We start from the raw sequence: 15,047 nt of genomic DNA on the forward strand, positions 1-15,047 counted from the left end.
CGCTGCACGGAATCAGGACAACAAGATATCACTGATAATGTCTCTCCCGCACTGAAACCAAAACGTAGACGCAGGACACGAAAAGCACACAAGTCTAAGGCTGGAGCGGAAAAACACGGCGAAGAAGGTGCAGGTGACAGGTCTCTACTACACAGGGCAGGTAGTGCAGGGTCTCCCACGGTATCCAGAGAAAGCAGTGTAGATCGAATTCCTGTTATCTCCACAGATCGAGGAAACAGTAATCCTACAGATGGCGAAAGTTTCCACATAGTCAAAGGAAAGGAGGCTAATACTACTAGGAAACGTTTCTCCTCTGTGCGATGCACAGCAGGGCCTGCAGTTACGACCCTGAAAGCAGTAGAGTTTTTAAAATTTATACACTTGTGGAACATGATATCAGGCGCAGATGATATTCGCGCATACCTGAAATCTATGTGCCCAGAAAAAACTTGCACGGTGCACGAGCTCAAGGCAAAAGGAGATTATAAGTCATATAAAATTGGAGTACCACCGGAATTGTATGGAAAATGCCTATCCGCCGAAGTTTGGCCACAGAATGCTCGGGTAAAGCCGTGGTTTTTTCGAAAGTCCTACACTGGCGACGGCACGAACACAGGGATATCCGACCGCTAAACAGAAAATGCGAGCGACGATAGACATAATTTATCAAAACGTCAGAGGGTTAAACACCAAACTTAGCTACTTTAGGAAATGTCTTCTATCCCAAGAGTGCGATGTGGTTGCTGTGACAGAGTCCTTTTGAAGTGATGGAAGGCACCCGACGTGGTAAACACTTAAAAATGCGAGCGAACTCACCGGGGGATGCGATAGATACGAAGACGGGCGGAGCGCCAAGCGACGTGCGTTCAGCGTGGGATCGAGATCTGCACTGCGCGGCGGGGAGCGCCGGCGCATCGGGCGGCGTCCAAGGCCGCGACTATCCAGGACCGGTTGAAGCGGCGCGCGGTGATAGCTGACTGCAGCCGACACGGCCGGTGCCGGCGGGCCGGCCGGGCACTCGAACGAGTAGGTATTTGGTAGGTATTGATGTTTATGTTATTTATAGGATTAAGTATGTATTTTATCTATCCACATTAATGCGTATGTATGTATGTATATGTGTAAATTATTATGTATGTGTCTATTATGAATTTAGTGTTATATTTAATTATGTAATTATGTTTATGTGATGTATTTATTAGGTATCGTGTACTATATAAGTATATATGTAATTTGTATGTGATATTTATGTATATAAGTAAATAATACGTATTTATAAGTATATACATATAGGTGGCATCGCCACATCAGTCCCCCCCAGAGACCGTCTCACGGGCGATAATAATCTGGGAAGGTAACACGGCGGCCTGATCTAGTATTTCTTACTATGTTTTCCTTCTGTGGTTCTTTTTCTATTTCTTTCTTACTAACTGTTCTTTTTCTTCTCACAGGTTTCAGCGTGTTTTCTTTTTCAGGCTCTTTTTCTTTTCCAGGTGTCGACTCGTCTAACAGGTATGCTGGTTTCAAGCGATCAATGGTTACGGTGATGATCTTCCCGTTGACCCGTATTTTAAAAATCTTTTCTCCTCTTTCCAGCACTGCATGTGGGCCTGTGTATGCTGGCTTCAGCGCTCCACGCACAGCGTCTTCCCTCAAGAAGACGTGGGTGGATGATGCCAAGTCCTTGAATATGAACGTCTTCTTCTGACCATGCCTTGAGGTAGGCACAGGTTGAAGTTTGGTAGTTATATTCTTCAGGCGTGCTGTGAAGTCGGTGAGGTCAGTTGTGGTGTCAGTGCTGGGCTGGAAAAATTCCCCAGGCAGTCGGAGCGGTTCACCATAAACCAATTCTGCAGAGGATGTTTGCAGCTCTTCCTTAAAAGCGCTCCTTACTCCCATGAGCACCAACGGTAAGGCTTCTGTCCAGCTGTCATGCGCATGGCATATGATCGCCGCTTTCAGCTGTCTGTGGAACCTCTCGATCAATCCGTTGCAGGCTGGATGGTAAGCAGTTGTGCGTCGATGCTTGAACCCGATGACCTTCGCCAGGTAACTAAACAGAGCCGATTCGAATTGTGCCCCTCGATCGGTCACTATATCTATAGGGCAACCAAATCTTGAGATCCACGTAGAGAGTAGTGCTTTCGCCACCGTTTCAGCAGTTATATCCATGATTGGTATCGCCTCAGGCCATCGCGTAAAGCGGTCTATGGCTGTGAGGCAGTACCGGTATCCTTGAGAAGGAGGCAGAGGCCCTACCAGGTCAATATGCACGTGGGTAAACCTAGCTTTTGGCAACTGGTACGTACCCAAAGGTGCTTGAACGTGCCTCGTTACCTTCGCCTTCTGACAGGCTAAGCAACCTCGAGCCCATTCACGACAATCTTTATTTAAACCGGGCCATATGAATCGCTCGGCCACTAATTTTGCGGAGGCCTTAGTGCCCGGATGGCTGAGTGAGTGTAGGCTGTTGAATACCTGCCGTCTATACTCTGGAGTCACATAGGGTCTGATGGTCGTGGTGCTGTCGTCACAGTAGAGCGCTGTCGATGAACCTGGTATTGTCAGCTTCTTCAGGCTGATGCTGTACCCGGTGTCTCCTTCCAAGATCTGTTTAAGCTCCTGGTCGGTTTCTTGCGCCTTGGCGAGGATCGTTAAATCTACTGGTTGCTGGAGCTCCTCGATTCTGGACAAGGTGTCTGCCACGACGTTATTCTTCCCGGAAATGTGTCTAATGTCCGTGGTAAATTGAGAGATGTAGTCGAGGTGTCGGAACTGCCTTGGAGAACAATTTGCTTTGTTGTTTGCGAACGCAAAGCACAGCGGCTTGTGGTCTGTGAAGACAGTAAATACTCGCGCCTCCAGCATGTGCCTAAAATACCTGATAGAATTGTAGATTGATAGCAGTTCGCGGTCATAGGGCGAGTATTTCTGTTGAGCCGAGCTGAGCTTCTTTGAGTAGAACGCTAGTGGTTGCCATGCATCACCTTTCCATTGCTGCAGTACTCCACCAACAGCTGTGTCGGAAGCATCACAGACGAGCGCGAGATGGGCTTCAGGATCTGGGTGCGCTAACATTGCCGCCTGGCAGAGGCTGGCCTTGCAGTCGAGGAAGGCTTTAGTCTGACGGTCTGCCAGGTTGATTGGCTCTGATCCTCTGACTGGGCCAGTGAGCAACTCGTGCAATGGAGCTTGAAGCTGGGCGGCTTGAGGTATGAACCGACGATAAAAATTAATCATCCCTAGAAACCTCCTCAGTTCTTTTACGGTTTTGGGCGTAGGGAATGATTGGATAGCTTCTACCTTCGTCTCCAGGGGCTTGGTGCCGTCGGCTGAGATGTGGTATCCCAAGAATTTGACATCTGGAACTCCGAAGACACACTTCGATGGGTTGATGACCATACCGTATTCTCTCAACTTTGTGAAGAGCTGTCGCAAGTGGTCTTCGTGCGTTGCTTCATCAGGTGAAAAGATAAGAAAGTCGTCTAGATATGCGTAAACGAAGTCCATGCCCCTCGTGACCTCGTCGACAAAGCGCTGGAACGTTTGTCCTGCGTTCCTGAGGCCGAAGGTCATGTACGGGAACTCATATAACCCGAACGGAGTTGAAATCGCTGTCTTAGGGATGTCCTGCTCGTGCACTGGAATTTGGTTGTAGGCCTTAACCAAGTCTATTGTCGAGAAGACCTTACATCCGGCGAGCTGGTGAGAAAAGTCATGGATGTGACGAATCGGGTAGCGATCTGGAACAGTTCTCGCGTTCAGTTGCCTATAGTCGCCGCATGGTCTCCAGCCATTATCTTTCTTGGGCGCTAGATGTAGTGGCGAAGACCAAGGGCTCAGTGATGGTCTGGCTGTTCCACATTTGAGCATGGACTCAAACTCCTGCTTGGCTATCTTAAGCTTGTCAGGTGCTAACCTTCTAGGTGTGCAGTGGACTGGAGGACCATCCGTCGTCTTTATGTAGTGAACCGTGCTGTGTTTGATCTCACGATGAACTCCTGGAGGCCGCGTGATGTCTGGGAACTCTTGTACTATGCTATCATACCTCGATTCTCCGATTGACGTCTTGATGGATGCTATGTTGCTTGTGTTTTCAGCTGACATGGCTGCCACAGACAGAGAGGTCGTATTATCAATTAGGCGTTTGTTACGGCTGTCGACGAGTAAATAGTAGTAAGACAGAAAGTCGACGCCTATGATTGGCTTGGTGACGTCGGCTACAGTAAATTGCCAGCCGTACTCACGACGAAGACCTAAATCCAGGTGTAGCTGTACATATCCGTAAGTATTGATTACAGATCCATTCGCGGCGAACAGTTCATACTTGCTTTTGGGTCGATGTTCACGAAGAGCCGAGTGCGGAAAAACACAGAGATCGCTTCCTGTATCCACGAGAAACTGCATTTTGGTACGTCGGTCTGTAACGAACAGGCGACCTGGCCTCGAGCAATTGTTGGCCGCCATCACAGATTGCCCTGACCGTTTCCCGACACAAAATCGCAAGGCTTCAAGCACTTCGTTGCTTGAGACTGGAATTTGGAATGGTACCAACACACAGGCCATCTACGGTAGCTGGACTGCGAACGACCTTGACTGGTTCCACGGCTACGGCTGCGACCATACCTCTGCGATCCCTTACCCCTGGTTCTTGGTCGCGATCTGGTGTTCCTTTCTGCGCGCATTTCATGGATTTCCTTGGTTAATTCCGCTATCTGCTGAGCTAAGTAGTCCATTGAAGCGGTTTGCGGCCCCGGCGCAGAACAAGTTTGTGACGTACTTGCTACCTGGGGGTTGGGGGGTGCGAGGTCCCATACTCGATCCGCGGTGTTTGCCAACGTGTCCAACGTCTGTGGGGTCGGCTGCGACGCTATTGCTGCCTGGATGTTCATTGGTAAACGATTAATCCAAATAGACCTTAAAAGTTCCTCATGTACCTGCGGGCCTGCTAGATGCTGAAGATGACGCAAGAATTGGGATGGCTTGCGATCACCTAACTCCTCATGCACCAACAGCCTCTTCAGTTCCTTTTCTCGGGACGCCGACAGCCTTGAGATCAGCTCTGCCTTCAGCTTTTCATATTTGCCCTCCGCCGGCGGGTTGACAATGACGTCCTTCACCTCAGCGGCGTACTCGTGATCTAGCTGTGACAGTATATAATAATATTTGGTAGCATCGGATGTTATTTTAGATAAGATAAAGTGGCCTTCTACTTGCGCAAACCAAACCGCCGGATCTTGACGATAAAATGGCGGTAATCGTACTCCGACGCGGAATGTGTCGGCGCCAGTGGATAACGGGTCAGTGGAAAATTCCAGAGACGGCTGCGCGGCCGGTTGCATGACTTGCACATTCGCTTGTGGTACTGCGTTTGCACTCTCCCCGCTTGGACCGCCTTTGCCATCACCCATATCTGTTTCTCAGACAGGTTGCGATCAATATTCAAACAAGGGGTCACCAGTGAAGTGATGGAAGGCACCCGACGTGGTAAACACTTAAAAATGCGAGCGAACTCACCGGGGGATGCGATAGATACGAAGACGGGCGGAGCGCCAAGCGACGTGCGTTCAGCGTGGGATCGAGATCTGCACTGCGCGGCGGGGAGCGCCGGCGCATCGGGCGGCGTCCAAGGCCGCGACTATCCAGGACCGGTTGAAGCGGCGCGCGGTGATAGCTGACTGCAGCCGACACGGCCGGTGCCGGCGGGCCGGCCGGGCACTCGAACGAGTAGGTATTTGGTAGGTATTGATGTTTATGTTATTTATAGGATTAAGTATGTATTTTATCTATCCACATTAATGCGTATGTATGTATGTATATGTGTAAATTATTATGTATGTGTCTATTATGAATTTAGTGTTATATTTAATTATGTAATTATGTTTATGTGATGTATTTATTAGGTATCGTGTACTATATAAGTATATATGTAATTTGTATGTGATATTTATGTATATAAGTAAATAATACGTATTTATAAGTATATACATATAGGTGGCATCGCCACACTTTCTCACCGATGCAGTAAATGATGCTGAGCTTACATGCGACGGGTGGAGCTTGCTGCGCCGGGACCGCGCCACGGGCGCGCGCGGCGGTGGCGTGCTCCTCGCGGCGAGGCCCGGGATTGAACTGTGTCGGTGTCAAGAGTTGGAAACGCCAAGTGGTGAGGACTTGTGGGCATCGTTCGTCGTTGACCAAATACGATGCTATATCTGTGTTGTGTACATTCCTCCCAGTGCAACTGACGATACTTACTTCGCGTGGTTTCAAAAAGTAGAGTCGGTGATCGAAACGCTAAAGTGTGCGGTGTTTATCGTGGGTGACCTAAATTTGAATCCAGATTATACGTCTCAAAATGTTCTAACTTATTACTGTTATTTTTTAACTGTATGTGGCTTGAAAGAGACGAATGAGGTGAGGAATGCTCATGGGGGTAAACTAGATGTTGTGCTGATGTCGGAGCGCATTCCTACTTGTGTGGTACTAGAGATGCTGGATGGAGGCCTGGTCCCAAGGCCAGACGCATACCATCCTCCTCTGGAGATATCGGTTCCAATGGATGGTATCACAGGTCGAGCTCCAACCGAACGCCTGGAACCTGGTAATGTAGACAAGCAGCAGGATTGGAACTTTCCCAAAGGTAACTATGCGCTTCTATATGAGTTAATCTCGGCAGCCTGTTGGGAGGAAGTTCTAAGCTCTGTGAATGTCGAACAGGCGGTCGATATATTGTACAAAAAATTGTATGAGGTTTTTGATCTCTGTATACCGAAACGAAATCGACCGGCGAAACCAAGTAGACGTTATCCCGTTTGGTACACTTCAGATTTGATCAGTGACCTTAAACGGAAAGGCGAGCTTCACAAAAAGTGGAAAGCCACTAAAAATAAAGACGTTTACAACGAGTTCTCGAATTTGAGGTCCAAAGTGAAGAAACGTATAGCGTCGGCTTATGAAGATTACCTCGACCGAATTCAGAGTAGACTAAGAGAAAATCCCCGTGCGTTTTGGCAACATCTTGACAGTCTGAAGACAAAGGGTGGTTTTGTCTCTAGTATAGAGTCTGGTGGCCAAAAATATACTGGAAATAAGGTTGCTAGGGCTTTTGCCGACTATTTTTCAGAGGTTTTCTTGCCTGACATACCCAATCTGGACCCGAGCAAGCAATGGAGCGGAAATCAAACTCCTGATGCTAACCTCATTCACATTACGTCCATATCAATGGAAGAGGTGGTAACAGGCATTAAACGGATGAAGTCTAACTCCTCAGTTGGGCCCGATAACGTACCGGCGTATATTTTGAAGGGATGTGCAGAGAGTCTTAAGATTCCTTTGCATTTTATTTTCAACTTGGCTCTTGGTTCTGGGTGTTACCCGCATCAGTGGAAAGTTTCTAGAGTAAGGCCGATTCCTAAGGGGAGTGATCTTACTGTGGTGGAGAATTACAGGCCAATAGCTGTTCTTCCTACGCTGGCCAAATTGTTTGAGTCCATACTCCATAAAACTCTGTCAGTACAGACTAGACCTTTTCTGTGTGATGCGCAGCACGGTTTTAGGCCGAATCGCTCTGTAAACACGAATCTTCTGATTTTAGTCGATAGCATTTCGGAACACCTTGATAGAGGTATACAGGTTGATGTGCTGTATCTTGATTTTAGAAAGGCTTTCGATCGCGTAGATAATGATGTATTGCTGGAAAAGTTAAGCCGCATTGGTTTTTCTACTGGATTGCTAAAGTTATTTGCAAGTTATCTACGTGATCGACAGCAATTTATCCGACATGGTTGCTTTGTATCGGCTCCATACCATACGCGATCGGGCGTCAGCCAGGGCTCCATACTGGGACCATTCCTGTTCGGAATCATGATTAATGATCTCCAGTCAGTTCTGAAGTCATCTCAAAGTCTCCTTTACGCCGACGATTTAAAGTTAGTTTACGGGGTGGAGCAAGGAACTGACTGTGAATCGTTGCAAGCGGACATCAACCTGGTGTATCAGTGGAGTATGGAAAACAGGCTTCTTTTCAATTCTGCCAAATGTTGTGTCTGTACTTTCAGCCGCTCACAGGCTCCAATACTTGCGCAGTACTTTCTGGGATCAGAGACTATAAATAGAGTATTTTCAGTTAAAGATCTAGGCGTGGTCTTCGATACGCGTCTCACGTTCCACGAGCACATAGTGTCTCTTGTGGCCGACTGCTATCGAAGACTAGGGTTTGTAGTCCGTAACATGCGGGAGTTTAACGATCCACTGGCCATCAAGCTCGTGTATAACGCTTTGGTTAGAAGCAAATTAGAGGCTTCGTCGATTGTATGGCTACCGTATGAATCCACATACTCGTTAATGCTCGAGAAAGTGCAAAAGCTTTCCTAAGGTTTTTGTACAAAAAAATGTATGGGTACTACCCGCTTTTGTATCCAACCAAGTACCTCTTGGGAACCCTTGGATACAATTCATTGGAAGTCAGAATGACCTTTAGTTTGTTAGGTACTGCGTGTCGAGTGCTGCGCGGAGAGTCAGATTGCCCGGAACTAGTTAGCCGCCTCGTGCGACTGTATGTTCCGGGAGTCTCCAGAATAGATCTCAGGCCTCGGCGACGCGTTCTTTTAGCGGTGCCGGCTGCGCGAACTGTGTCGCGAAGGAACTCTCCACTACTGCGTGCTCTCTCACTACTGAATGCGCTCTTGGCGTCAACACCCGAGTGCGATCTGATTGCATGGCGATGGGCGGCTGTGAGAAAGGAATGCTTGAGGTTTTGTGAGGAAATGGATGCTAGGCCATCGAGTGTAATGTGAGGTACTTAGTGTTATATTGTGTTGTACCTTTCTAATGTTATACGTTGTTATGTGTTATTTAAGTTTCATGGCGTATTAGCTCACTGTAATGTCATGTTAACGTATCGACAAATAAAATAAATAAAAATAAATAAATAAATGTAACCTAAAAATAAAATGGCAAAAATCTTTGTTTTTGCCATTAACAAAATAAAATGGTACAAAATACGGTTTTTTGTCATTAATGAAACAAAGTAATAAAATGCCAAAAAAATACAGATTTTTCAGCCATTTTATTTGTAGGTCACCCAATCCTTCTAACAACCCTAGAATACTTGCAAACTATCGTTCGCAAGTGTGTCGGGAATAGGCGATAACTATCAAATTATCTCATAACTCCAACATCATAGTTTGTTGACGAGACGTTTGTCTTTCCAATTTATTGTAATGACCATCGGAAATTATGATCATGTACTAGTATTATTTTCATGTGAAGTAGTTGGAACATACCTAAACTATTGAAAATGCTCATGAAATGTAATAAGATAAAGATGGGCCATTTTTTTTTTCAAAGTTGTCCACCCCACTTTTTTTGTAACATGGGTATTTTTTACACGATTCATACTCAGAATCGAGAGCTCTTTCGATCCTGATAGGAGAAAAAAAACTGTCCCAAGATTTCCATACATTTTTTCGAACCTTCCATTCCGTTACCGCCATACAAAATGTATGAGAGAATGGTAACGGAATGGGAAAAAAACCTTGGGAAACTTTTTTTCTCCTATTAGGATTGAAAGAGCTCGCGATTCTGAGTGGAAAACACATAAAAATTTCCAAATCCAAAAAAAGTGGGGTGGACATGGACAACTTTGAAAAAAATGGCCCAGATATGGGCTTTTGTATTAGGATAGGGTAAATACTTAGTCCTGGATTTTTTTTTCAAAAATTTTTCGAGTAAGAGGTTTCTTGCAAAGTTTTTCTTTAATTTCTAGTACTTTAGTTAATTAGTATGACGGTGAATATGGTGATGACAAAGTTGTTTTGATTTATTATTTTTGTATCATTTACTACTAAAGTGCTAAACGTGTTAAGATTTTTTTAATCTTACCAATAATTTTATAGCTACTAAACTCGCAACATATTTCCCATACATATTCGCAAATTACCTTATTCAAAACACAACATACTGTGTTCGGACCCGGCAGGGGGCGTGACGATAGTAATATATGACTTTCCGCCCTAACACATGTACGATCATATTTTTAGCGCAGATTAATGACCGAGGGAGAAAAATAACGGGTTTATTTAAATAATAAATAAGTTACGCCTACGCCAATCAGGGATAACAATTAAAATATTTTATAGTGTAAAAATATGCAATTATTCTTCAAAATAAGTTAACGGTTTAATATGCAACGAAAATAAATATTCTACGAAATACCTGGGCTCGAGAATAAATATTTGTTATTTCTAGCTATTTTTAGTAATAAAAATGGTTTAAGAAAACCAAACTAATTCCTATAGAAGAACCAGTTTGATGATCGTAGTGTGTGGAAATTCCCATACAAAAAAAAACAAACGCTAATTTCGGTAACACCTTTAAAAGTTTGGCCACACATGCGCGTTTTGAGACCGTTAGCGTTAGCGGAGCGTAATGATGTCGGTGCGCCGAACGGAGCAGATTGACAGCGTATTCAAAGCGGTGGCACATCTTCTAATAAGTATCAAGTGACACATAAGAAATCAAAACAGTTTGGAATAAAGCAATTAGCTAAATTAGCCTTCTGGGCACCCTACCATCCGGCGCCGAGCTTGCTCCTGTCTTTTATTTGTAAATATTTTTATGTACATATATTTATCCTGTTTAAGTTTAGTAGTTTAAGTTCTTTTTATGTTTTTATACAACATTGTAATGTGTAAATAATATCGTTCCGCAAGGGTAGTTGAATTGAAAGTTAAAATCTGAAAAAAATTTGTCAATTACAAAGTTTTCGAGCTAAATTGTTATTAACATTTAATCACAATTATTGCTGCAGCGCTGTGTTGTGTGAACGCATGATCCGTTCTGACTGCGCTCGCATTCAGCGCGCATTCCGCACCGCTACGCTACGCTACGCTATCAAAACGCCCCATGTGTGGCCGAACCTTTATACACGCGTTAACATAGAACCATGGGATGGTTAGTATTAGCTAGAAACCGATATATATTACTCTGACATCTGTGACATAAGGTTGGCACTCCAAGGCAAGTAAATAAAATACTTACGTACTTTTTACACTAAGACGTCAATTCTTGTTTATTCCCAATTTTCCTCAATTCAAAATAAAATCCAATTTTTCTACAGGAAATAACATTAATTAAAGCTATTGATTTCAATCCAGACATATTTAATGAGGAAATGGATTTTATATCAAAGAAATTTGTACTTTTTGAAGCGTTCAAAGAAATTCTTTTGAAGGTCGATGTCGCTTTTGTAAATACATCGACAAAATAAAAAATAGGTTAAGTAATTTCTTTGCTACATATTTGCTTTTTTGTGGCTTTATTTTTCTAAATATTTGGATATTGCGGGTAATATATTTGTGATATATACCTGTGGGCCTAGCACGCTAGTGTGATATGTGTAGCCAAAGACATATATAACTCCGTATAGACAGATAAAGTCTAAGAAAAAAACGTACCTCAGTACCATTCAGAAAAAGGTACGGTGGCTTAGATGGCATTACACCTTTGGGGTACGCTCAGCTGGATGGCGCTGATATTAATATTTGACATTTTAACACATATCAAGCTAAGAATATGGACCAAATTGTCAAAACTGAGGTTCAAAGTTTTAAGCCTGTGTCAAGAGATGGCAGTCTATGCACTGTGATTACACATTTTACTTTGACAGTTACTCTCTATAATACTTGATTCTCTTTGACATCGTAACTTTCTTTTTAGGGTTCTATAATACCCTTGATTCTCTGTCCGTCCGTCCGTCCGCGGATAATCTCAGCTTATCGAATCGGACAAAGTGCGGAAAAAAATGTTTTATTAGGGTACACATTTCCATTCCAACCTTTATATTGTTATAGGTATTTAAAAATGAATACGGGTTTACTCAGATCGTTTTTTGATAATATTAATATTTTCGGAAATAATCGCTCCTAAAGGAAAAAAAGTGCGTCTCCCCCCCCTCTAAGTTTTGAACCATATGTTAAAAAAATATGAAAAAAATCACAAATGTAGAACTTTATAAAGACTTTCTAGGAAAATTGTTTTGAACTATAGTTCATTAGTTTTTGAAAAATACAGAAAACTACGGAACCCTACACTGACGCAGCACGCTCTTGCTTTTTTATTATTCTTATAAATGGGCTTACTCTTGGCCACAGACTGGCCTTATAAGTGTGAAAAATACTAACCGACGCAGCGTGCTACTAGTAAAATGTATATTTTAACAATTTATTTTATTATTATTATTTATATTATTTGGAGCCCGTCGTGTCCCACTGCTGGGCAAAGGCCTCCCCCCAATTTCTAAACTGATCTCAATCCAGTGCTATGTCTGACCATTCCTCCAAGAAGGAGTCCAGTTCATCCCTCCATCGCCGGCGGGGTCTGCCGGATCCCCGATCAGAGTTTTCGGGCTCGCACACTGTAGTGAGTTTGGCCCACAACTCATTAGGCATTCGGCAGACGTGACCAGCCCCATTTTAACTTGGCCGCCTTCCGAGCTACATCGACTCGATCCTATTTAACAATTTATAAAAAAAAATTGTATTCTGCATTGTCACGTATCCCAAATCTCTACTGATCAATGCGTGATAAGTGAGAGTGACAGTTTTTTTTTAATATTGTCGCTATCTCTGTGTCGAGAAGACATGCGTGACAAGTTTGTCGCTCCTTTTGCGACTAAATTGGGATGTAGAAATTTCTGCCGTTTGTATCTTTTTCCTTGACGGCGGAAATTTCATATGAGTAGTTTACATTATGTACATTATGTCATATGTACAAAGAAAAAGTGACCAAGGGGTCAAAGAGAGGGGGGAGTTTATTTCAGTTTATAGTTAAAATAGTAGTGTGTCTACTAAAAAATACGAATTAAATTATTTTCTATGAGGATAAATTAATTTGTTCTAAGAAAGCTCTAATAGCAGTAACCACGTTCCTAAGACTTTCCATCCGGAGGTCACTGGTTCCAACCCCGGCTCGTATCAATGAGTTTTTCGGAATCTATGTCCGAATTTTCCCCCCTTTCCCCTAAAAAGTGGTTTAAAATTAGCGGTTTTTCGAGCGAAAACGAAATTTAAAGGTTTTGCCGCAAGTACATGATAACGGTTTGAAAAATTTAACCGGTATCCGAGCCCTGGTCCGAAATGTCATTGGATATTTGCCAGTCGCTTTTCGGTGAAGGAAGACATTATTGAGCAGTTCTCTAAAACTTTGTACAGTCAAGTGCAAAAATACGTATTGTGAAAGGCGGTAAAAGGGGTGATGTTGTTCCCTTTACCGAGCGCAGACTAATTGGGTTGAGGGTCCCAATAAGTCGACACTCTTATAAGATGGTGAGGGTTCAGGCCTGGCTTAACAGAACAACAACAACGATTCCAATTGGATTTATTTAGACAACACAAGAGTTACACGCAGGTTTACACAAATAGTCTTATACAATTTAGTCTAGTAACACTAAGTAACACGAATGCCGTGAGTGGTATATCTAGCACTGTACACTGTTGCTTTCACTGAACTTCACTTTGACTATGGACGCGACGGTAGCGGGTGTACCGAAAAGAGGTGACGTAACGAGACGTACTCCGAACCGGGCTCACGCCTTGCTAGTAGAAGACTCTCCGTGTGTGATCGGAATTGCGACCTTACGCCAAACGCAGGGGTTTATGCAATGTGTGATCGGAACGGGCTTTCTCCGTACTTAGCAAGGAGCTATCTTAGGCCTAGAGTAAGGTCCTAGTTAGGAGCAGACTGGGATGTCAACTGATTTGGGATGTGTCCCGGCGGGCTTTTATACCACCCGACGGCGTGGGTGAAAGCGACGCTTCCTTCCTGAGTAACGGGACGCTGGACCCGCGCATCTGCAGTGGCCGGCCATCGCAATGTAGAAACAATGGTGCGGTACCGTTGGGATCGGAAGGGCCGGCGGAACCTTCTACCTGCGTTACGCGTGGGAAACTTGGTCGTGCTACAGTCTCCCCCTCTGGATCCGACGACGTCCCGGCGAGGAGCCAGCACTAGGTAGCACTTCTTCTTTTCCATCGATTTTGCTTTTACATGCCCCTTGGGCTTCTTAGTCTTCTTCTTGAAGTTTTTGAGTGGCTGGGGTGGTGGTTCCGTAGGGGCCACCACCTCTTCATGATATAGCGCAAACGCTGCATCTTGGGGAGGTTTCATCTTCTCCGGACAGTCACTATTCCGAGTGACTATGCATGATGCGAGCTGACGTTGTGACTTTACGTCAGAGCTATCTTGTTTGGGTGCAAGTTTAGCACACTCAGCATGAGCTGGAATAACCACTACTGGATCACGTGGCTGCAACTTCAAAGCTTCCTGACGATTCTTTTCTAATGCTTCTTTTCTTTCTTCCGTTGAGGGAATTAGCGTGTAGCCTAATTCAACTTTTGTAGGGCTTGGCCCTATTTCACCAGGGACGCTGGGGGCCCAAGGATAGAGGCCGACGCTCTGGTCTCCTGGATTTGTATTTCTGCAGCAATTAGGACACTTGCTGCGAACGACGCCGGGTCTGCCGCATCCGTAGCAACTGATGCCAACCGGTGCTGATGGAGCAACCTTGCTCACATCTCCCCCTGCATTTGAGCTCATCTCTTGTTGCTGCCGCTTCTTTGTGCGACAATCTGCTTCGGCGTGCCCGTTCTTATCGCAGTACTCGCAGCGTTGTCGGCCTGAAGTGTTCCGTTCATTGTTTGAAGGTACTGAGGCAACATTTTCTTCCCAGCTCGTCTTCTTTTCCAATAGGATTTCTTCAGCGCTCCTTGCGAGTTTCAGAAGTTCGTCGATCGATTTGAAAGCGCTTCTTGGCACCATTTCCCGTATATTTAAGTGGAGTTGACCATAAATCATGTGGAGTTGATGGGTCTCCGGTGGGATTGGTGAAGGCAGCTGGGCTACCCAACGGTTGTCTGGTAGAGATCGCTCTTTAGCGATAAGACCGCCTGTTGTCTGCCTCTATTTATAATCATTTGTTTTGTCTCCGCTGTATCTTTTTTCTGTATCTCTTGCTGAGGTGTGCCAATAAAGAGTATTCTATCTAT

At 44.5% G+C, this 15,047-nt stretch overlaps 1 protein-coding gene across 2 annotated transcripts; it reads right to left on the bottom strand.

Moving 5' to 3' along the window:
- Positions 1-3,585: 3,585 nt before the first annotated feature.
- LOC125237533 lies at positions 3,586-5,870 on the bottom strand. Of its 2 annotated transcripts, XM_048144656.1 has the most exons (3): positions 5,518-5,870; positions 4,938-5,144; positions 3,586-4,109 (listed from the first exon to the last, which is right to left on the bottom strand). In XM_048144656.1, the coding sequence occupies exons 1-3, from the start codon at positions 5,614-5,616 to the stop codon at positions 4,080-4,082; spliced, it is 336 nt and encodes a 111-aa protein (XP_048000613.1). In that variant the 5' UTR covers positions 5,617-5,870; the 3' UTR covers positions 3,586-4,079. The 2 variants fall into 2 exon arrangements, with proteins under 2 accessions (XP_048000613.1, XP_048000612.1); XM_048144655.1 differs by having other exon boundaries at positions 3,586-5,144.
- Between the last annotated feature and the right edge of the window lie 9,177 nt (positions 5,871-15,047).

Source organism: Leguminivora glycinivorella, chromosome 21 (assembly GCF_023078275.1).
Source record: "Leguminivora glycinivorella isolate SPB_JAAS2020 chromosome 21, LegGlyc_1.1, whole genome shotgun sequence".
In the NCBI taxonomy this organism is placed as follows: Eukaryota; Metazoa; Arthropoda; class Insecta; order Lepidoptera; family Tortricidae; genus Leguminivora; species Leguminivora glycinivorella.

Bases quoted from the DNA above. Each gene is read 5' to 3' on its own strand.
- LOC125237533 (XM_048144655.1), bottom strand. From the start codon at position 5,616: ATGCGCCGGCGCTCCCCGCCGCGCAGTGCAGATCTCGATCCCACGCTG. The intron at 5,145-5,517 runs GTGAGTTCGCTC...ATACTGTCACAG, and splicing joins CGTATCTATCGCATCCCCCG to CTAGATCACGAGTACGCCGC.